Here is a 24519-nt window from a genome sequence, read left to right on the forward strand (position 1 = left end):
GTAAGCCACATAATGGCAGCCTATGGGGCTTGTCTGTCCATGCCTTCTCTCTATCTTTCCAGAGGCTTTTTACTGGTAGAGGCAAGTTTCTCTATGGAAGAAACTGGGCAGGCAGTGTTGTGTGTGTGTTTTTTTGGTGGAATTTCTAGTTGAAGTACTGGACAGTGTAGTCTGTGTGTATAGGCTGCATTATTTGTCTTTAATTTTCTCTTAAGTGTCTTGCAGTTCTGCATTTCTTGACAATTTAAGAGATTATTTTTGATTGCCGGGGTCCACGCACATGGGCGGGACTATTCACTAGATTATGACTATAACAGAGATACCCCTACTACAGAACTGGAGTTACAGGACAGAAACTACTCCTTACTATAGCATGCCGTTCAACATTACTCACATATACCTTCTAATAGATCATGCATCCAACTCCTATAAATCCCTTTTATCCTCACAACAAAGCATTCACAGCCCATTTGCATACGGTGGACATCACCACACCATCTTCACGCATTTCACACAATCTCCACGCATTTCCGGAACACCACTTGTCAGTCAGTCAGTCAAAATTTCTTTATTCGATTAATTAAAATCATAAAAGAAGAATGAGCAATACACGGTAACATTTCATCATGACACATAGTAATACATATCGAAGAATTTATAAAAAAACCTAAAAACACATATTATATCGTACTCCTTTACTCCACGCATTTCCGCAACACCACTTGTCGTACTCTTTTATTATTCCAAGTAGATAGCTATCTTTTTATTGCCTACTCGTCTACTTAACCAGAGAGGAGAAAACCTTGTTTTTTTTACAATGCTACATTCTTGAATACTACGCATTTAACAGACAAGAGTCACCAATGGGCCTGAAGCCAGACAGAGCCATCCTGCCATCCTGCTTGATTAATGGATTTGCATTTGCACGTGAAAACATTAAACATGCCCGAGGCGCCAGCAGAGCTCAAGCCACACAGAGACATCCAGACATCCTCCTTAAGTGTTGTTTTCTCTGGGAGCCGAGTTATTTTACACGTAACTCCTAACATACAAAAGGTTCTCTTTTTTAGAAATATATGGTATCTTAAACAGTAATGTGTTTGTGGTACAATTGGAACTGCACTATGGTGGGCACATCTTAGTATTTCCCCCTGTTAGCATTATGTTAGGGCTTTTAGCCAATGGAAGTTTTTTTTTCTTCCAAAAATACTTTATTTATTAGTCACAGGCAACGCCAAGGAGGTTTTGTATTATTTTGCTTAAACGACATTTGTATCTTATTTTAAGTTTACACAGTACACTAGATGATTGTTTCTCTTCCTTCTCTCTTTTTTTTCTGTCACGTTAGCGCAAAAGGTATATAACTTTCCATTATGTATCTTGGATGGAGATTAAATTTGCTCTCACATCTTTGGTCTCTTTGTCTCACACTCTACACTTTTATTTTACACTCATTATTTTTGTTTCACACTTTTTCTTTGGCACACACATTACCAGTCATCAGTGCACACTTTCACCAGGTGACACCACCAGCCGTCAGTACACGCTTCCACCAGGAAGACACACCACCAGCCGTTAGTGCACACTTTCACCAGGCATACACACAACGGTTAGCTGTCGGTGCATGTTTTAACCAACGCACTCCTCCAACCGTCAGTGAACACTTTCACCAAGCATACAAAACCGCCAGCCATCAGTGCACGATTCCAACAGGCACACACACCACTAGCCATTAGTGCACGTTTCTTATAGACACACACCACCAGCTATCACCACCAGTCAGTGCATACTTCCATCATGCACACACACCACTAGCCGTTAGTGCACGCTTCCATCAGGCACACATCACCATCCATTAGGGCACGCTTTCACCAGACAGACACACAACGCCAGCTGTCATTGCACGTTTTAACAGGCACACTCCTCCAGCCGTCAGTGCACATATTCACCAAACATACACACCACCAGCTATAATTGCATGCTTCCACCAAGCACACACACCACCAGCCGTCAGTGCACACTTTCACCAGGCACACACCACCAGCCGTTAGTGCACGCTTCCATCAGGCACACATCACCATCCATTAGTGCACGCTTTCGCCAGACAGACACACAACGCCAGCTGTCATTGCATGTTTTAACAGGCACACTTCTCCAGCCGTCAGTGCACATATTCACCAAACATACACACCACCAGCTATAATTGCACGCTTCCACCAGGCACACACACCACCAGTTGTCAGTGCACGCTTCCACCAGGCAAACACCATCATCCGTCACTGCATGCTTTCACCAGGCATACACACCACCAGTTGTCAATGCACGCTTCCACTAGGCACACACACTACCTGCCATCCTCACCAGTCGTCAGTGCACGCTTCCACCATGCACACACATTACTAGCCGTCAGTGCACGCTTCCACCAGGCAGACACAAACAGCCGTCAGTGCACGTTTTATAGGCACACACACACACCATTAGCGTCAGACATCCACAAGCGTCAGACATCCACAAGCATCAGAAATCCACAAGCGTCAGACATCCACAAACTTCAGACATCCACAAGCATCAGGTATCAGACATCCACAGGCATCTGTCATCAACAAGCATCAGGCATCAGACATCCACAAGCATCAGACATCCACAAGCATCACCCATCAGACATCCACAAGCGTCAGGCATCCAAAAAGGGTCTGGCATGCACAAGCGTCAGGCATTCACAAGTGTCAGGCATTCACAAGTGTCGGGCATCCACAAGCGTCAGGCATCCACAAGCGTCAGGCCTCCACAAGCGTCAGGCCTCCACAAGCGTCAGGCCTCCACAAGCGTCAGGCCTCCACAAGCGTCAGGCCTCCACAAGCGTCAGGCCTCCACAAGCGTCAGGCCTCCACAAGCGTCAGGCCTCCACAAGCGTCAGGCCTCCACAAGCGTCAGGCCTCCACAAGCGTCAGGCCTCCACAAGCGTCAGGCATCCACAAGCGTCAGGCATCCACAAGCGTCAGGCATCCACAAGCGTCAGGCATCCACAAGAGTCAGGCACCCACAAGCATCAGGCATCGACAAGCATCAGACCTCCACAAACATCAGTTCTGTTGCTTGTTTCTGCACCTCTCTTGCTTCTTTCTGAACCTTTCTTGCTTATTTCTGTACAACTCTTGCCTCTTTTGGCACGCTTCTTCCTTATTTGTGCACCTCTCTTGCCTCTGACTGCATCCCTGTTCCCTCTATCTGTGGCTCTTTTGCCTGTTTCTGCAACTCTCTTGCCTCTTTCTGTACCTCTGTTGCTTCTTTATGCATTTCTCTAACTCTTTTCTTCAACTCTCTTGCTTCTTTCTGTACCTCTCGTGTACATTTCTGCACCTCTCTTGTCTCTTTCTGCACATCTCCTGTCTCTTTCTACACCCCTGTTGCCTCTTTCTGCACCTCTTTTTTCTTATTTCAGCACTTCTCTTGCCTCTTTCTATATCCCTCTTGACTCTTTCTACACCTATTTTGCTTCTTCCTGCACCTCTCTTGCCTCTTTCTGCACTGCTCTTACCTCTTTCTGCATTTTCGTTGTTTGTTTCTGGACTTCTCTTGCTTGTTTCTGCACCTTTCTTGCAAATTTCCGCACCCCTCTTGCTTCTTTCTGCACCCATTTTGCCTCCTTCTGCACCTCGGCTGGTTCTTTCTGCACTGCTCTTTCTTCTTTCTGCACCTCTCTTGCAGATTTCTGTACGGCTCTTGCCTCTTTCTGCACCCCTCTTCCTTCTTTCTGCACCTCTCTTGCCTCTTTCCGCAACCTGTTTCCCTCTTTCTTCACCTCTTTTGCCTGTTTCTGCAAATCTCTGGCCTCTCTCTGCAACTCTCTGGCCTCTCTCTGCACTTTTCTTGCCACTTTCCCTACCTCTCTCGCTTCTTTTGGCACCCCGCTTCCATCTTTCTGCACCTCTCTTGTCTCATTATGCACCTCTGTTGCTTCTTTTTCTACTTCTCTTGCTTCTTTCTGCACCCCTCTTCCCTCTTTCTGCACCACTCTTGCCTTTATCTGCAACCCTGTTTCCCTTTTTTGTGCCTCTCGTGCCTTTTTCTGAAACTCTCTTGCCTCTTTCTGGAGTTCTTTTGCTTACTTCTGCACCTCTGTTGCTTCTTTATACACTTTGTTTTGCCTCGTTATGAACCTCTCATCTGTTTCTGCACCTCTATTGGTTCTTTTTGCAATGCTCTTGCTTCTTTATGCACCTCTCTTGCAAATGTATGCACCCCGATTGCCTCTTTCTGCACCTCCTTTGCTTCTTTCTGCGCTTCTCTTGCCTCTTTCTACACCCCCTTGCTTCTTTCTGCACATTTTTAGTTTTTATTTGCACTGCTCTTGATTCTTTTTGCATTTCTCATGGAAATTTCTGCAATGCTCTTGCTTGCTTCGGCACTTCTTTTGGTTCTTTCTGTACTTCTCTTGCTTCTTTCTGCACCCCTCTTGCCTTCTGCATCTCTGTTGCTTGTTTCTGCACTTTCCTTGCTTCTTTCCTACCTCTCTTACTTATTTTAGTAACCCTCTTGCCTTTTGTTGCACGCTTCTTCCCTCTTTGTGCAATTCTCTTCCGTATTTCTGCACCTCTCTTGCCTCTTTCTGTACCCCTAATGCCCCTTTCTGCATTTTTTGTTTCTTGCCTCTTTCTGCACCTTCTTGCATCCTTCTGCACCTCTTTTGCCTGTTTCAGCAACTCCCTTGCTTCTTTCTGCACCTCTGTTGCTTCTTTCTACACTTGTTTTGCATCTTTCTGCACCCTTCTTTCCTCTTTTTGCATCACTGTTGCTTGTTTCTGTACCTCTCTTGCTTCTTTCTGAACCTTTCTTGCTTATTTCTGTATCCCTTTTGCCTATGTTGGCATGCTTCTTCCTTCTTTGTGCACCTCTCTTGCCTCTTTCTGCACCTCTCCTGCCTCTGTCTGCACCCATGTTGCCTCCTTCTGCACCTCTGTTGGTTCTTTCTGCACCTCTCTTGTTTCTTTTTGGAACCCTCATGTACTTTTCTGCACCCCTTATGCTTCTTTCTGCACTTCTCTTGCCTCTTTCTGCTCCCCTCTTGCCTCCTTCTGCACCTCTTGTGCCTGTTTCTGCAACTCACTTGCTTCTTTCTGCACATCTCTTGCACATTTCAGCACCTCCCTTGCCCCTTTCTACACATCTTTTGCCTCTTTCCGCACCCCTGTTGCCGCTTTCTGCACCTCTTTTGCTTCTTTCTACACCCTACTTCCCTCTTTCTGCACCTCTATTGCTTCTTTCTGCCCCACTGTTCCCTTTTTTCTGCACCTCTCTTGCCTGTTTCTGCAACTCACTTGATTCTTTCTGCAGTTCTCCTGCCTCCTTCTGCACTTCTCTTGGTTCTTTCTGCACCCCTCCTGTCTATTTCTGCATCTCTGTTGCTTGTTCCTTCACCTCTTTTGCTTCTTTCGGCACCCTACTTCCCTCTTTCTGCACCTCTCATGTCTCTTTCTGCCCCACTGTTCCCTTTTTTCTGCACATCTCTTGCCTGTTTCTGCAACTCACTTGATTCTTTCTGCAGTTCTCTTGCCTCCTTATGCACTTCTCTTGGTTCTTTCTGCACCCCTCTTGTCTATTTCTGCATCTCTGTTGCTTGTTCCTGCACTTCTCTTGCTTCTTTCTATACCTCTCTTGCTTATTTTTGTACCCCTCTTGTCTTATTCTGCATGCTTCTTCCCTCTTTCTGCACCTCTCTTGCTTCTTTTTGCATCTATTGTTGCTTCTTTCTGTACCCAACTTGCCCCATTATGTACCTCTTTTGCTTCTTTCTGCACTTCTCTTGCTTCCTTCGGCACATGTTTTGCCTGTTTCCACAACTTTGAACTTCTTTTGCGTCCTTCTGAACCATTGTTGATTCTTTATGTAATTCTCTTACCTCTTTCTGAACCCTTCTTGCTCTTCCTGCACCTCTGTTGTTTCTTTCTGTACTTCTCTTGCCACTGTGTATACCTCTCTTGGTTTTTTCTGTACTCCTCTTACCTCTTTCTGCACTCTTCTTCCCTCTTTCTGCACCTCTCATGTCTCTTTCTGCTCCTCTGTTGCTTCTTTCTGAACTTCTCTTGCTTTTTTGCACCTCTCTTGCTTCTTTCTGTACTTCTCTTGCCTCTTTCTGCACCCCTCTTGCCTTTTCTGCAACACTCTTGACTCTTTCTGCAGTTCTTTTGCCTCCTTCCGTACCTCTGTTATGCACCTCTCTTGTCTGTTTCTGCTGTTGGTTCTATCTGCACAGCTATTGCTTTTTCTGCACCTCTCATCTAAATTTCTGTACCCCTCTTGCCTCTTTCTGCACCAATCTTCCCCTTTTTTGCACCACTCTTGCCTCTGTCTGTACCCCAGTTCCTTCTTTCTGTACCTCTTTTGCATGTTTCTGCGACTCTGTTGCCTCTCTCTGCACTTCTCTTGCCTCTTTCTGTACCGCTAATGCTTCTTTCTGCGCCTCTCTGGCCTCTTTCTGAACCCCTCTTGCCTCTTTCTGCATCTCTGTTGCTTGTTTCTAGACTTCTCTTGCTCCTTACTGCACCTCTCTTGCTTCTTTCTGTAGCCCTCTTTCCATTTCTGCACCCTCCTTCGCTTTCTCTATAGCCCACTTGCCTCTTTCTTCACCTATTTTTGCCTGTTTCTGCAACTCTTTTGCTTCTTAATGCACCTCTGTTGCTACTTCCTGCACTTCTCTTGCTTCATTCTGCACCTCTCACTTCTTTCTGTACCTCTCATGCCTCTTTCTGCACCTCTGTTGCTTCTTATGCACTTGTCTTGCCTCTTTCTGCACCTATGTTGCTTCTTTCTTTACCTCACTTGCTTCTTTCTGCACCTCTCTTGCACATTTCTCCGCCTCTCTTGCCTTCTTTTGCACACTTCTTCCCTCTTTGTGTACCTCTCTTGCCTTTTTCTCCACCTCTCTTGCCTCTCTCTGTACACCTATTGTCCCCTTCTGTACCTCTTTTGCTTCTTTATGCACTTCTCTTGCCTCTTTCTGCACCCCTCCTGCCTCCTTCTGCACCTCTGTTGTTTTTTTCTGCACTGCTCTTCCTTCTCTCTGCACCTCTCTTGCAAATCTCTGCACCCCTTTCCTCCTGCACCTCTGTTGGTTCTTTCTGCACTGTTCTGCACTGTTCTTCCTTCTTTCTGCACCTCTTTTGCCTGTTTCTGCAACTGTCTCTGCACTTATCTTGCCTCCTTCTGTACCTTTGTTGCTTCTTTCTGCACTTCTCTTGCCTCTTTCTAAACCCCTCATGCCTCTTCCTGCACCTCTGTTGTTTCTTTCTGTACTTCTCATGCTTCTTTATATGCCCCTCTTGCTTTTTTTCTGCACTCCTCTTACCTCTTTCTGCATGTTTCTTCCGTCACCTCTCGTGTCTCTTTCTGCTCCTCTGTTGCTCCTTTCTGAACTTTTCTTGCTTCTTTTAGCACCTCTCTTGCTTCTTTCTGTACTTCTCGTGCCTCTTTCTGCACTCCTCTTGCCTTTTCTGCAACACTCTTGCCTCTTTCTGTAGTTTTTGTGCCTCCTTCCGTACCTCTGTTCCTTCTTCCTGCACTTTGTTTTCCTCTTTATGCACCTCTCTTGTCTGTTTCTGCTGTTGGTTCTTTCTGCACTGCTCTTGCTTTTTTCTGCTCCTGTCTTGCCTCTTTCTGCACCCATCTTCCCTCTTTTTCACCACTCTTGTCTCTGTCTGCACCCCAGTTCCCTCTTTCTGCACCTCTTTTGCATGTTTCTGCAACTCTGTTGCCACTCTCTGCACTTCTCTTGCCTCTTTCTGCACCGCTGTTGCTTCTTTCTGCACTTCTAAGGCCTCTTTCTGCACCCCTCTTGCTTCTTTCTGCATCTCTGTTGCTTGTTTCTAGACTTCTCTTGCTTCTTACTGCACCTCTCTTGCCCTCTTTCCATTTCTGCACTCTCCTTCCCTCTTTCTATAGCCCTCTTGCCTCTTTCTGCATCTCTTTTTGCCGGTTTCTGCAACTCTCTCGCTGCTTTATGCGCCTCTGTTTCTTCTTTCTGCCCTTTTCCTGACTCTTTCTGCACCTATGTTGCTTCTTTCTGCACTTCTCTTGTTGCTTTCTGTATCTCTCTTGTTTCTGCACCTCTCTTGCACATTTCTGTGCCTCTCTTGCTTTCTTTTGCACGCTTCGTCCCTCTTTGTGCACCTCTCTTGCCTCTTTCTCCACCTCTGTTGCCTCTCTCTGTACCCCTCTTGCCCATTTCTGCACCTCTTTTGCTTCTTTCTGCATTTCTATTGCCTCTTTCTGCACCCCTCCTGCCTCCTTCTGCACCTCTGTTGTTTCTTTCTGCACTGCTCTTCCTTCTTTCTGCACCTCTCTTGCCTGTTTCTGCAACTGTCTCTGCCTCCTTCTGCACTTTTGTTGCTTCTTTCTGCACTTCTCTAACCTCTTTCTTAATCCCTCCTGCCTTTTCCTGCACATATGGTGCTTCTTTCTGCACTTCTCTTGCTTCTTTCTATATCTCTCTTGCTTCTTTTGCAGTCCTCTTGCCTCTTTCTGCCCTCTTCTTCCCTCACCTCTCTTGTCTCTTTCTGCAACGCTGTTACTTCTTTCTGTGCTTCTGTTGCTTCTTTCTGTACCTCTCTTCCTTCTTTCAGCTCCCCTCTTCCCTCTTTCTCCACCTCTTTTGCCTGTTTCTGCAACTCTCTTGCTTCCTTATGTACCACTCTCTCTCTGTACCTCACCTGCACATTTCTGTGCCTCTCTTGCCTCTTTCTGCATACTTCTTCCAACTTTATGCACCTCTCTTGCCTCTTTTTCCACCTCTGTTGCCTCTTTCTGTAGCTTCTGGCCCCTTTCTCCACCACTTTAGCTTTTTCCCCCCTTTCTTCCTTCTTTCTATACCTCTCTTGCTTCTTTCTGCGCCTCTCATGCCTCTTCCGCACCTTTGTTGCTTCTTTCAGTACTTCTGCTGTTTCTTTCTGCTTCACTCTTGCTTCATTCTGCCCCCTCTTCCCCATTTCTGCATCCCTCTTCCCTCTTTCTGTACCTCTCTTGCCTCTTTCTGCACCCCTGTTACCCTTTTCTGTACCTCTCTTGCCCTTTTCTGCAGTTCTTTAGCCTCCTTTTGCACCTCTGTTGCTTCTTTCTGTACTTTATTTTGCCACTTTCTGCCTGCATCTTGTCCTTTTCTGTACCTCTGTTGGTTCTTTCTGCACTGCTCTTGCTTCTTTCTGCACCTTTCTTGAAAATGTCTGCACCCCTCTTTCTTCTTTCTGCACCCCTCTTTTCTCTATCTGCATCTCCCTTGCTTCTGTCTGCACCTCTTGTGCCTGTTTCTGCAACTCTTTGCTCTCTCTACACTTCTCTTGCCTCTTTCTTTATCTCTGTGTCTTCTTTCTGCAATTCTCTTGCCTCTTACTCCACTGCTCTTGCCTCTTTCTGCTTCTCTGTTGCTTGTTTCTGGACTTCTCTTGTACCTTTCTTGCCAATTTCTGCAGCCCTCTTGCTTCTTTGTGCACCCATCTTGCCTCCTTCTGTACCCCTGATGGTTCTTTCTGCACCCTCATGCTTCTTTCTACACCTCTCATGCCTCTTTCTGCTCCTCTGTTGCTTCTTTCTGCACCTCGTGTGCCTCTTTCTGCACCCCTCTTGCTTCTTTCTGTACCTCTTGCTTCTTTCTGTACCTCTCTTCTTTCTGTATCTCTCTTGCATTTTCTGCACCTCTCTTGCCCCTTTCTACACATCTCTTGCCTCTTTCTGCATCCCTGTTTTCTCTTTATGCACCTCTTTTGCTTCTTTCTGTACTTCTCTTGTCTCTATCTGCACCCCTCTTGAGTCTTTCGGCTTCTCAGTAGGTTCTTTCTGCATGGCTCTTGCTTTTTTTCTCACCTCTCTTGCAAATTTCCTCACCCCTCTTGCATCTTTCTGCACCACTCTTCCCTCTTTCTGTCTCTGCATCTTATTTATTTATGTATTTATTTATTATAAGTTTTGTATAGCACTAGCTGGACCCAAGGGTATCAGCGCTTCACTTCACATCAGGTACAACAATGTGCCTTAACGGCAAAGGCAGAATCCACATCTAGTCAACTTATGAGCATTGTAAATAACATTACCATACAGATCATTAGGTCCACAGGGGGGTGCTATGTTCTTCCCGTTAAGTTCAGGTGCACTCAAGGAAGAGGGCATTGAGTAAAGTCTTGAATTTCCGGGAAATAGGAGGTCATTCTAATGTGGGGGGATGAAGTTCCAGATCTTGGGTGCATTTCCCGCAAAGGATTTACTTGTATTATTGCATTTCCGAGATTTCAATGGAATGAGAAGGAACGTGTTGGAGCTTCTGAGATTCCTGGATTGGCTGGCCCTTTTGAGTTTTGCGGCCAGGTATTCTGGTTTGCCTGTGTGATGGGCTTTTTGGGTAAGACATGCTGTTTGGAAGTTGGCTCGTTGTTCAATTGAGAGCCATTTCAGTTCCTTGAGAGCGGGAGAAATGTGATCAAATTTCTTGGTTCCTGTGACCATTCTAGCTGCGGCATTGAGGGTGGTTTTCAAGGGGCCTAGGTGCGATTTAGCTGATCCGGTCAGGGCTGCGATTCCATAGTCCATTCTGGAGAGCACCAGTGCTTGAGTGGCCTGTTGGAGGTCTTTCGGAGGAAGGAAGGGTTTTATTTTGTAGAGAAGATCCAGATTGAGGAACGCGCTTTTGGCGGAACCAGCGATGTGTTTTTTCATGTCTAGTTTGGGGTCTAGGATGATACCTAGGGACTTTACCGAGTCCTTCAACTTGAGGGTGCCATTGAGGGCATCGACGGCTTTGAGCCATTCTTCGATTTGGGGGTTTTCGTCTCTGTTGGAGATGAGTACCACTTCAGTTTTCTCTTGATTAAGCTTCAGGTGGTTCTGTGAGAGCCATTGTTGAACTTCTTTGAGCGTGTCATTAAGTTTGAGCATGTCGTCCATGGAGGTGGTTTCCAGATAAAGCTGCGTGTCATCAGCGTAGAGGTGGAAGGGGATGTTGGAATTCCTGAGTAGTGTGGTGAGGGGTGCCATGTAGATATTGAAGAGTTGGGGAGAGAGTAGTCTTCTTTCTGCACTTCTCTTGCTTAGTTCTGCACTGCTCCTGCCTCTTTCTGCCTCTCTGTTGCTTGATACTGGACTTCTCTTGCTTCTTTCTGCACCTTTTGTGCCAATTTATGCACCCCTCCTGCTTCTTTCTACACCCATCTTGCCTCCTTCTGCAACTCTGTTGCTTCTTTCTGTACTTCTCTTGCTTCTTTATGCACCTCTCTTGCCTTTTTCTGCACCTCTGTTGCTTCTTTCTGCACTTCTCTTGTCTCTTTCTGCACCACTTTTGCCTCTTTCTACTTCTCTGTTGGTTCTTTCTGCACTGCTCTTGCTTTTTTCTGACCCTCTCGCAAATGTTTGCAACCCTCTTGCCTCTTTCTACACTCTTCTTCCCTCTTTCTGCACCGCTCTTGCCTCTGTCTGTACCGCTCTTGCCTCTTTGTGCAGCCCTGTTGCCTCTTTCTGCACCTCTTTTGCTTCTTTCTGTGCTTCTCTTGCCTTTCTTGTACCCCTCTTACCTCCTTCTGCTCCTCTGTTAGTTCTTACTGCACTGTTCTTGCTTCTCTCCGCACCTCTCTTGGAAATTTCTGCACCCCTCTTGTCTTCTTCTGCACCTATGTTGGTTCTTTCTGCTCTTCTCTTACCTTTTTCTATACCACCTCTAGCCTCTGTATGCATCTCTGTTGCTTGTTTCTGCTCTTCTCTTGCTTCTTTTTACACCTCTCTTGCTTATTTCTGTACCTCTTTTTCCTCTTTCTGCACGCTTCTTCCCTCTTTGTGCACCTTTCTTGCCTCTTTGTGCACCTCTCATGCTTCTTTCTGTACCCCTCCTGCTCCTTTGTGCACCAATTTTGCGTCCTTCTGCACTTCTTTTGCCTCTTTTATTACCCCTCTTGCCTCCTGATCCACCTCTGTTGTTTCTTTCTGCACTGCTCTTGCTTCTTTCTGTACCTCTCTTGCCTCTTTCTGCATCCCTGTTACCCTTTCCTGTACCCATCTTGCCTTTTCTGCAACTCTCTTGCCCTTTTCTTCAGTTCTTTAGCCTCCTTTTGCTCCTCTGTTGCTTCTTTCTGCACTTTATTTAGCCTCTTTCTGCCCCATCTTGTCTGTTTCTGTACCTCAGTTGGTTCTTTCTGCACTGCTCTTGCTTCTTTCTGCACCTTTCTTGAAAATGTTTGTACACCTCTTGCTTCTTTCTGCACCCATCTTGCCTCCTTCTGCACCTCTGTTTGCTCTTTCTGCACTGTTCTTGCTTCTTTCTGCACCTCTCTTGCAAATTTCTACACCCCTCTTGCCTCTTTCTGTACCCCTCTTCACTCTTTCTGCACCTCTCTTGCCTCTGTCTGCACTCCTGTTCCCTCTTTCTGCACCTCTTTTGCCTGTTTTTGCAAGCTCTCACTACACTTCTCTTGCCTCTTTCTTTACCTTTGTATCTTCTTTCTGCACTTCTCTTGCCTCTTACTGCACTGCTCTTGCCTTTTTCTGCATCTCTGTTGCTTGTTTCTGGACTTCTCTTGCTTCTTTCTGTACGCTTCTTACCAATTTCTGCAGCCCTCTTGCTCCTTTGTGCACCCATCTTGCCTCCTTTCTGCACCTCGCTTACAAATTTCTGAACCCTCTCGCTTCTTTCTGCACCTTTCATGCCTCTTTCTGCTCCTCTGTTGCTTCTTTCTGCACTTCGCGTGCCTCTTTCTGCACCTCTCTTGCTTCTTTCTGTACATCTCTTGCATATTTCTACACCTCTCTTGCCTCTTTCTGCACATCTCTTGCCTCTTTCCGCACCCCTGTTTTCTGTTTATGCACCTCTTTTGCCTCTTTCTGCACTTCTCTTGTCTCTTTTTGCACCCCACTTGCACCTTTCGGCTTCTCAGTAGGTTCTTTCTGCACGGCTCTTGCTTTTTTCCTCACCTCTCTTACAAATTTCCTCACCTCTCTTGCCTCTTTCTGCACCCCTCTCACCTCTTTCTGTACCTCTGCATCTTCTTTCTGCACTTCTCTTGCCTCTCTCTGAACTGCTCTTGCCTTTTCTCTGCATCTCTGTTGCTTGTTTCTAGACTTCTCTTGCTTCTTTCTGCACCTGTTGTGCCAATTTCTGTACCCCTCTTGCTTCTTTCAGTACCCATCTTGCCTCCTTCTGCACTTTTGTTGGTTCTTTCTGCATGGCTCTTGCTTCTCTCTGCACCTCTCTTGCAAATGACTGCACCCGCTTACCTCTTTCTGCATCCCTCTTTCCTCTTTCTTCACCTCTCTTGCCTCTGTCTGCAGCCCTGTTCCCTCTTTCTTCACATCTTTTGGCTGGTTTTGCAACTCTCTTGCCTCTCTCTGCAGTTCTCTTGCCTCTTTCTGTACCTCTCTTGCTTCTTCCTGCACTTCTCTTGCTTCTTTTTGCACCGCTCTTGCCTTTTTCTGTACCTCTGTTGCTTCTTTCTGCACTACTTGTGCCTCTTTCTGGACCACTCTTGCCTAATTCAGCACCTCTGTTGCTTCTTTCTGTTCTTCTATTGTTTCTTTCTGTACCTCTCTTGCTTCTTTCTGTACCTCTCTTGCATATTTCTGCACCTCTCTTGCCTCTTTCTGCATATCTCTTGCCTCTTTCCCCACCCCTGTTTCCTCTCTCTGCACATCTTTTGCTTCTTTCTGCACTTCTCTTGCCTCTTTCTGCTTCTCTGTTGGTTCTTTCTGCACCAATCTTGCTTCTTTCTGACCCTCTCTTGCAAATGTCTGCAATCCTCTTGCCTCTTTCTGCACCTCTCTTGCCTCTGTCTGTACTTCTCTTGCCTCTTTCTGCACCTTATTTGCTTCTTTCTGCACTTCTCGCCTTTTTTGCACCCCTCTTACCTCTTTCTGCTCCTCTGTTAGTTTTTTCTGCACAGCTCTTGCTTTGTTCCGCACCTCTCTTGGAAATGTCTGCACCCCTTTTGCCTCCTTCTGCACCTATGTTGGTTCTTTCTGCTCTTCTCTTCACCCCTCTTGCCTCTGTCTGCATCTCTGTTGCTTGTTTCTGCTCTTCTCTTGCTTCTTTTTGCAATTTTCCTGCTTATTTCTGTACCTCTTTTTCCTCTTTTTGCACGCTTCATCCCTCTTTGTGCACCTCTCTTGCCTCTTTCTGTACCTCTCTTTCCTCTTTCTGTACACCTCCTGCCCCTTTCTGCACCTCGTTTGCTTCCTTCTGCACTTCTCTTGCCTCTTTCTGCACCCTTCTTTCCTCCTTATGCACCTCCGTTGTTTGTTGCTGCACTGCTCTCGCTTTTTCTGCACCTCTCTTGCAAGTTTCTGCACCCTTATTGCCTCCTTCTGCACCTCTGTTGGTTCTTTCTGCACTGTTGTTCCTTCTTTCTGCACCTCTTTTGCCTGTTTCTGCAACTCTCTTGTCTCTTTTTGCACTTCTCTTGCTTCCTTCTTCACCTTTGTTGCATTTTTCTGTACTTCTCATATCTCTTTCTGAACCCCTCTTGCCTCTTCCTGAACCTCTGTTGCTTCTTTCTGTACTTCTCTTGCTTCTTTCTGTACCTCTATTGCTTCTTTCTGTATCCCCTTCCCTCTAACTGCACCTCTCGTTTCTTTTTGCACCCAGTTACCTTTTTCTGTACCTCTCTTGCCTTTTTCTGCAACTCTCTTGCCTTTTCCTGCAGTTTGTTTGCCTCCTTCTGCACCTCTGTTGCATCTTTCTATACTCCTCATGTCTCTTCCTGAACCTCTCTTGCACTTTTCTGTACCTCTGTTGGTTCTTTCTGCACTGCTCTTGCTTTTTTATTCACCTCTCTTGCACGTTTGTGCGTCCCTCTTGCTTCTTTCTGCACCCCTCTTCCTTCTTTCACTACTTTGCCTGCCTCTGTCTGCACCCTTTTTGCCTCTTTCTCCACCTCTTCTGCTTCTTTCTGCACTTCTTGCCTCTTTCTGCACCTCTGCTGGTTCTTTCTACACTGCTCTTGCTTCTTTCTGCACCTCTCTTGCCTCTTCCTGTATCTCTCTTGCCTCTGTCTGCACCTCTTTTGCCTGTTTCTTTAACTCTCTTGCCTCTTTCTGCACTTCTCCCGCCTTTTTCTGTACTCAAATGGGAAGTCCAAGCTGTTAAGTTGAAGGTTGGCAATGCTCTTATGACTGAGGTATATGTCTACTTGTATATGTATTGTCACTTGTGTTATGCATCTGAAGATGGTAGCTTACTTAAAAAGCGGATAACTTTTCCTAAAGGTGATCAAAACTTCTCAGTTGTGCTCTTTTATTCAGTTGCACTGGCACACATTTTCTATGCCTATAGGTATTAGAGAGCCCCTCAAATATACTATTGAATACCCATGTGCCTTTTATTATGAGCAGAAAGAAATACATACACCTTTTTGCACACATATTTACAGAGTATGCTGATTGAAACACAGGTATTTAAGTATTTGTATGTTTATTTTTATGTAACATGTCACTAGGTAAAAGCAGAGACATGCATGCATACCTTCACAAACTTGGTCACACTTACAACAGTGATATGCTTAGGATTGCTGTTTTATATTTGGTAGGCCTAACATTCTGAGCAGTTGATTAATAGTGAACCTTGAAGAGAAAAGTGGGGTTAAACACATCTTGGGAGAAGGATTAGTGATTAGGCTACTTAGTATGAGTCTGTTGTAAGGTACAGTCGAAGCAGGCCTTTTTTAGTACATCTGTTGGTTCTTTCTGCACTTCTCTTGCTTCTTTCTGCACATTTTTTATCTTTCTGGACTTTTGTTGCCTATTTCTGCATTTCTCTTGCTTCTTTCTATACCTTTCTTCCTCGTTCTGCACTTTTGTTGCTTCTTTCTGCATTCTCTGGCTTCTTTCTGCACCTTTCTTCCTCGTTCTGCACATGTCCTAGTTATGTAGGCATAGTTACAAATTAGCATTTAAAAAAAACCTTAGAAATTCAGTGAAAAAAACAGAGGTTTCTGGGACGTTATAGTTAGGAAATAGCATTTAAAAAACCTTAGAAATTCACTGATGTAATTTGGGATGTCATCAGTGATGTCATCAGTGATGTCACTGACCACGTCAGGAGTGATGTAATATGTGACGTCATCAGCAGTGCATTGCAGGGATGCAAGTTTGCCAAATTTCTCTGGTTTTGTTTGAGTGAAATATCAGCCTCACTATAACGTCCCTGAAACCTGTGGTTTTTCAGTCAATTTGTAAGGTTTATTAAATGCAAATTCCTATCTATAATGTCCCTGAAACCTCTGTTTTTTTCACTATATATATATATATATATAGATAGAGAGAGAGAGAGAGAGAGAGAGAGAGAGAGATATTTGTTTATTATGAGGAGGGGCATGCTGCCTCCCTCTTCCAAGGCATTTTGTGACCCCCAAGGACCGCATTCCCCGGTGCCGACTTCTTTTATTGGAATGGGTAGAGAGGGGTGTACGGCTTCCTTCCTCAACCCTCCTGCATGCAAAGGAAACCCCATCCCTGAAGCCATTTGTTTTTTTGTAAAGAGAGGAGTGGCGTAGGGCCCATGATCCTGATCCACTGGGCCAAATATATATATTTTTTGGAAGGGGTAGTACTGCCTCCTCAAATAAGCTGACTACTGGTCCAGTCATCCTTCCCCTGGGGCTTATTTCTTTTTTTGGGAGTGGTCATGGTCCCTTCTTCCCAGGCCATCCAAGGGTCCTGGTAGGGAACCCCCATTCCCTTGGGTGATCATCTTTGTTTTAGAGAGAGGTTCATGAGCCCCTGTCCGAGCGATCCAGTGTGCCCAGGGACCCCATCCCGGTAGTGATGGAAGCAATGTCTCAGTGATCCCAACCCCTGGGCACTTCAGTTCCCTGCCTACAAGAGGAAGGGAAAACAGGTATCTTCGTTTCCAGCCTGAGCACAAAAAAGCCCATAGCGACATTCAACTTTGTGCCCCAATCTCGTCCTGTTTCGGTTTTCCTTTTGCTGCCATTTTGTTGTTGTGCCTCGTAGCCAGCCTCTCCACCCTGCTCCCGCCTCCCAGCTGCTCCTCCCTCCCACTGACTGATAAGGCTCGTCCCGTTGGAAGGAGCGCTGTGACCGTTCTAACTCTCTGAGAAGCGGTCGCTCCCCACGCTCCCTGCCTGGATATCGTAGCGCTTTGCTCGCACTGCTTGTAAAGAATATTGGTGCCTGGGTATCGTAGCTCTTTGTTCGCATTAATTGTAAAGAGCTTGTGCCTGCTATAGCTCACTGCTGTCAAGAATTATTGTGTCCTTTGCTCGCATTTAATTTGTGCAAGTTATTTCACTGCTCGCATTTTAATCTGTGCAAGTTGACTAACGGAGCGCTCGCATTGCTTGATTTTTAAATTAATAATTATTGCCTGATTGTGCCGGTGCCACTGCCCATAGCGACATTCAAATTTGTGCCCCAATCTCATCCTGTTTCGGTTTTGCTTTCGCTGCCATTTTGTTGTTGTGCCTCGTAGCCAGCCTCTCCACCCCGCTCCCGCCTCCCAGCTGCTCCTCCCTCGCTCCACCCCCCCAACATCCACTTATGACAGATGTATTTGCGCGCAGCGTTCACGCGCAGCGGACGCGTCCTATGCGCGCCAAAGGTGCGCCTAAGGTAAGCCTGTCTTCGCCCGTCCGCGCCTGGACCGCGCCCAGCGCCAGACCCCCTGGTCCCCGCAAAATCCACTCCACCCGCATAACGTACGACGCCGCAACCCTCTTAGCACTCAACCCCGGCCGACTTCCAGATTGCCACCAAGCCACCCCCGGACACACCCATGGACCCTTTACCTGCCACTCCTGCAAGTTCGACTGCATCAGGACCCACACCAAATCCATAAACTCCAAACAGAGATCCAATACTAACCACCTGAAATGCATCCTGCTCAACACCCGCTCTGTCCACAGACACGCCATTGAACTTTGGAACCTACTCGACACCACATCACCGGACGTCGCCTTTCTTACAGAAACCTGGATGAACAGCACCCGACATCGCCACAGCCTTCCTGGACGGCTACAAGATCATCCGAAAGGACCGCATCAACCAAACTGGAGGAGGCATCGCCATCGTCCATAAGAACACCATCCGCATCACGACCAGTTCCGACGACAACCTCGCAACCGCCGAACACCTTCACTTCCAGATCCACACCGACCCCAAGACCACGCTCAGAGGCACCCTCATCTACAGGCCACCAGGTCCCCGCACACAATTCAGCGAAGACATCACTGACTTCCTCAGCCCACACGCCCTCCCCTCCAAGGACTACATTCTGCTGGGAGACCTCAACTTCCACCTGGAAAAAGAACAACGACAGCAACACCACCACCCTTCTGGACAACCTCGCCAATCTCGGACTCAAAAAACTTGTTGACACCCCCACCCACTATGCCGGGCACACGCTCGACCCACTCTTCATCTCCAGCAAGCACATCTCCTTCAATCACGCCACAGCTCTCCATTGGACGGACCACAGCTGCGTTCACTTCAACTACAAAAAGACTACGACCCACAACCTCCCACAACCAATTCCCCGCAGAAACTGGAACAAAATCACCACCGACCAGCTCTTCACATTGCTTCACCAAAACCCTCCTGTCAAATCATCGGACCCAAACCAAGCAGCCACCAACCTCACACAATGGATCACCCACAGCGCTGACGAATTAGCACCCCTGAAAAACCATCAAATCACGCAAGGTAGCAAAAAATCCCCCTGGTTTAATGATGACCGTAAAAAATCCAAGAAGACCTGTCGCACCCTCGAGAAAGCTTGGCGAAAAAACCCAACCACTGACAACCTGGCCAACTTCAAGAACGCCACCCGCAAACACCACCAATTTATCCGATCCACCAAGAAATCAGCATTCAAGGATCGTCTCGACAACAACGGCCACAACAGCAAGGAACTATTCAACATCGTCAAAGAGTTTACCAACCCCACCGCCGGCACCAACGATATCACTCCCTCCCAAGACCTCTGCGACTCCCTAGCCTCGTTCTTCCACAACAAAATCGCTGACATACATAACAGCTTTGGCGACCAGGCCACCCCACCCACCTCCGAACCAAAACCCCCCTCCAACATCCTTTGCGCCTGGAACCCTATCACCACTGAAGACACCATCCGCCTGATGAACTCCATCCAATCAGGATCGCCAACCGACCCATGTCCCCACCACATTTTCAACAAAGCAGACTCAATGATTGCACCCCATCTCCGAGACGTCATCAATTGCTCCCTCAACTCCGCTACCTTCCCGGAAAGCTGGAAACATGCCGAACTCAGCGCCCTCCTGAAGAAACCGACAGCGGACCCCACCGAACTTAAGAACTACCGCCCCATTTCGCTCCTCCCATTCCCTGCCAAAGTCATTGAGAAAACAGTCAATAGTCAGCTCGCCGCCTTCCTCGAATCCAACAAATCACTCGACCCGTCACAGTCCGGCTTCCGAGCCAAACACAGCACCGAAACCGCCCTCATCGCAGCAACAGACGACATTCGAACTCTACTGGACAACGGAGAAACAGCTGCCCTCATCCTACTTGACCTCTCCGCAACCTTCGACACAGTCTGTCATAGCACCCTTATACTACGCCTCAGTAACGTCGGAATACAAGGAAAAGCATTGGACTGGATCATCTCGTTCCTCGCAGGAAGAACCCAGAGAGTCCGCCTCCCCCTTTCAAATCGGAAGCCACTGAAGTCATCTGTGGCGTTCCACAAGGATCATCACTCAGTCCCACCCTCTTCAATGTATACATGAGTCCCCTCGCATCCATCGCGCGCCAACACAACCTCCACATCATCTCCTACGCAGACGACACCCAACTGATCCTCTCCCTTCACCAAAGACCCAAACACCGCCAAAACCAACCTACACGATGGGATGAAAGAAGTGGCCGAATGAATGAAGAACAGCCGTTTAAAATTGAACTTGGACAAAACGGAAGTCCTCATCTTAGGATCATCCCCCTCCGCCTGGGACGACTCATGGTGGCCCTGGGAAACGCACCTAAACCAACGGACCATGCACGTAACCTGGGCTTCATCCTGGACTCCTCCCTCTTGATGACCAGACAAGTCAACGCCGTCACATCATCATGCTTTAACATCCTACGTATGCTCAAAAAAATCTTCTGTTGGATCCCCACCGAAACAAGAAAGACGGTCACCCATGCACTGGTCACAAGCCGACTAGACTACGGAAACACCCTTTACGCCAGAACCACAGCCAAACTACAGAAAAAACTCCAATGCATCCAAAACGCCTCAGCCAGACTCATCCTAGACATCCCCCGCCAAGCTCACATCTCCGGTCACCTGAAAGACCTCCACTGGCTCCCCGTCAACAAGAGAATAACGTTCCGTCTCCTCACCCACGCACACAAAGCCCTCTACGACCTAGGACCCGAATACCTCAACACGCGCCTGTCCTTTTACACCCCCACCCGCCAACTACGATCATCCAACCAAGCCCTCACCGCAATTCCACGCATCCAAAGATCAACCATGGGAGGAAGATCCTTCTCCTACCTAGCGGCCAAGACCTGGAATTCTCTCCCCACCCACCTCCGCTTTACACAGAACCACCTCTCCTTCAGAAAACAACTAAAAACCTGGATATTCGATAAGTAATGTACCCCCCTTCCCTCCCTCAAGCGCCTTGAGACCCTCTGGGTGAGTAGTGCGCTATACAAATTTTAAACTTGAACTTGAACCTGCTGTGGGGGAGAAAATCACTACAGCCACCTCCTGTCACTGGCTGATAAGTTGGACAGGGGAGCCAACAGTGGCAAGGAGCAAATCACTACAGCCGCCTCCTGTCACTGGCTGATAAGTTGGACAGGGGAGCCAACAGTGGCAGCGGGGACCATGCAGTTCCCCTTGCAAACCGTGGACTGCCATTGCTGTGGGTGTCCTGGCTTGGCACTGGGTCACCTCAGCATTGTAATGTGTTTCGGCTCTGGGGATGGGGCTAATGGCCTGTTAATGGTTTGTGGAGGTGGGCAACAAGCCTCCTCCCTTTTGATAATGGCGACCTCCCTTACAAGATGTGGTTCACAGGGCCCTGTTAATGGCCTAATAAGGGGGCCACAAACACCCATCCCCTTTTAATGTGTAGCAGCCCAGGGGCATGGACTCCCTTGTCCTGCTAGTAGCCTGGGAAAGGGGGCAGCATGCCTCCCTCCACGTTATGGTGTAATGTTGCCCTAGAAGATAGGATCCCCTGGGACTCCAATGGTTCAGGGCGGGGGGGCTGCATGACCCCCTTTCCCAAACAATTACATTGGTGCATCCCCTCTGGGGGTTTGGGCCACTCCCATTTCTTTTTTGCTTAAAGGCATCTTCTGTAAATTTGCGGTAAAAAAGTTTTAAAAAAAAGATTTTGGCCTATCGGTGGAGGAAATCCCTATCCAGACAATTTTATGGGTTTTTACAAAACTTTTCTATAGGAGAGGAGATTGAGTTACTAAGTCCCAAAATGGCTGCTGCCGCATCTTTGTTGATGTGGTGGCAGCCAAATGGATCTTATATTAAGATCCGTCGAAGGCCCTGATCCTCAGTGTCATAAAATATACTTTTTTGCACCTTAATTTCTTCAAAAATATCAAATGGATTTACACCACATCATAAGGACACGGTTTTTGGACCAAGATCTAGCTACACCAAATTTGTTGTGTTTCAGTTCAGCAGTTTTGGCTGTAGCTGTATATAATATTCCTGTGAGAAATTGCATGGGAAAAGTGCGTTTTGGGACCCCTTTTTTCTTGGTCCCCATTTGACGAATCACTCCGATTTATTAATTTATTGATCTATTTTGGAAAAGGTTAAGTAAGTTTTCAGCTTTTTAAAAAATACTTATCTGCTAAGAAATGACTTCCAATGTGAATATTGCCAAACTTACCTGCAATTTAATGGCTCCTGTTGTACTTTCTGTGATGTAAAGGTGGGACACACCAGTAAGTAATCAGAGAACATATGGTAGGATAATGATCCTCAAACCTGCTACTTGCAAGACCAGAACCTACAGAGGGCATGAAGAACTGATGCCTTTTTGTGTTTTTTTGTACAGTCCAGGAGAAGGTGTTGCAGAGAAGGGAGCATGAAATTAAATCAGCAAAATATACCTTCAATGTGGTGATAAGGAAAGAAAATGATTTCCTTTGTCCAGCATTTCCTTTACATGCCGCAGACTTGGTAAGAACCATATTTTGTCTTCTCTTCTTCCTCTTGAAGCGACAGGCTCATTTACATCCCTCTCTATATCTGTACATTGTGTCTTCACCAGTGATCTTTCAGCTACCGCAATACCAATGCTGACAGACATAGAATAGGAAATATCTAGTTCATCTATGCATCCAGCTTCATTTCTCTTTTTCTTTTTCTCTCTCTGTCTCTCTTGCTCTGATTTAAGCCCACACTGACTTACCTACACTGAAGTATGAACAAGCTTTCCTCCGTATCATTATAAAGCTGCACAGAACATGCATATATGCTAACTTCTCAGTTTCAATATTAACTGGGCTGTACTAAACAGGTATGTGGCACTAACCTTTCTTCACTTGTTCACTTTTAGTGCTATATCCCTAGATAAATTACCAGTTCACTGCAACCATTGGACGGGAAGGAGCTCAAATATATTTTAAACAGTATTCATTCAATATAGTGATGCCCAAGGAATACATGTACTGCGCTATGCCGTCATGCTTAAGAGCTCCAGGTAGGGAGAACTGGTCGAAATACTAGGATAATGACTCTCTGTTGCATTCACTTACTCGGCCTCTACAATAAGAAACACAAACAAATTTAGAAAGTATAAGGAAGCTATAGTAATACAAGAACAGTAGAAAAAAGGAAAATGGATGTTGCCTAAATGAAAATAAAACACATGAAAAATTAAAAATAGCATATGTTAATCATCTTGGAATGTTAATAAGTGAATGTTATAGTTGTTTTTATAGTCCAACATGGCCAGCACCTATAGAAAGCAATGAAACTCCATGCACCATAATCGTCCACGTGCGAATTGCACTGGACAGCCATATTCGATTGGTATTAAGAATGGGGTATTGTTGTATTGATCCAAGAAAGCAACCATGTTGCTTCTAAATATGGTGACCCACTTAGAAAGGTGGGACAATGATTCACCCACAAATCCATACAAGATGGCCAACCCGTTCAGACAGATTGGTCACACTGGATGTGACACACACAGTATAAATGAGTGGCAAGCAAGCTGTGCTACACTGGTGTGCCTTTAATATTAAATACACAAAATTTTGAGCAAGAAAGAATGTAAGTAGGAGCTATACAAGAACGAAACAGTGAAGCAAACTCATTTCATTTCAAAATCTTTATTTCAGTAGTAACACAACGCCATTTAACACAATACAATAATGTAAAACATCCCCAATACAGAATATAGCCACAGTTAATCATTAGTTAAAAAGTCATAACTACACAATAAAATACCCACTGTAAAAACATGAGCAAAATGCCAGCAAAACACAGTAGCAAAACATCAAAAAGCCATTTGTTTTCTCCTACTGAGAGTACATTTTAAAAAGGAACAAATGGAGCAGAAAAGAGTGGGGGAATTCAGTGATTGCAGGTACAACAAGGCATCTGCACATCTTCTAACGCCACATTCTATGATTTATTGGACTTTTTGGAGTAGGCCCTGTAATATTTAAAGAAAAAAGTTAAATGAAGCAAGCTCCGATGAGAGGACTCGTCACAAGGACAACTTAACACAATAGTGCAATTAAATTGACCATGTGGAAATCTTAGTTGTCACGTTCATAGACCCAGCCTAAATATAGTTAACAGCACTCTGTCCCAGGTGGTGTCCATCCAGGACAAGTATGGTTCCATATGGGCAGTGGATTGCAAGCTAACATATTGCGTAACGAAAAATGCCATCTATAACTGTTTATGAATGCATTCTTGACTCAAGATAGAGCGTCTTTGGAATTACAGGAGGTGGCAACAAAAAATCTCGGGGCCCCCCAGATCGATCATTTCCTGTTTGATATAGGTCAGCCATGGAATAGCTAGGCCTTTAGCACAAGCAAGGCAATCTAGGGTCGCCTTCCTGTTCAGGCCTGCATGCTGGTTGGCCCCGATGGCACACCAGAGTATCAAAATGGCCGATTTATTAGAGTCCTCAACAAACCCAACTCCAAGCTCCTGATGAACAATATACAAGGCACACCATGGAGGAACACCCAGAAGCCTACACATGGCCCTGTTCTCTTTGATCTGGAGAGCAAAATTGTTGGAGTAGCCCCATATGTCAGCCCCATAAGTGAGGATGGGGAAAGCATTTCCTTCTAGAAACTTCCAGCAAGTGGGCATGGGCTTTCTGCTGATGCATGAAGCTAAGCTATATATGAAACCAATATACAATTACTCAAGTTGTTTAGGTTATTCACATTCAAGGTTGCTTTGTTATTGTTTAATGTAATGTCGGAGACTTTTGTAAGCTTTGTTAAGATAAATGCTGGAACACATGAGAATGTAGAAGGAACTTGGGA

The 24519-nt window shown here is 46.1% G+C and overlaps 1 protein-coding gene and 1 pseudogene across 1 annotated transcript in view; one reads left to right on the forward strand and one right to left on the reverse strand.

Moving 5' to 3' along the window:
* The window catches only part of LOC147703423 (interferon-induced very large GTPase 1-like), a 406840-nt gene that overhangs the window by 103123 nt on the left and 279198 nt on the right, over positions 1 to 24519 (forward strand). Inside the window, exon 2 of the mRNA XM_086928923.1 lies at positions 22056 to 22180. Within this exon, the coding sequence (XP_086785049.1) occupies positions 22056 to 22180 (125 nt within the window). The remainder of the gene's footprint in view (positions 1 to 22055; positions 22181 to 24519) is intronic.
* On the reverse strand, positions 10021 to 10789 carry LOC147703424 (uncharacterized; annotated as a pseudogene).

The sequence above is a fragment of the Lissotriton vulgaris genome, chromosome 7 (assembly GCF_964263255.1).
Source record: "Lissotriton vulgaris chromosome 7, aLisVul1.2, whole genome shotgun sequence".
NCBI lineage: Eukaryota > Metazoa > Chordata > Amphibia > Caudata > Salamandridae > Lissotriton > Lissotriton vulgaris.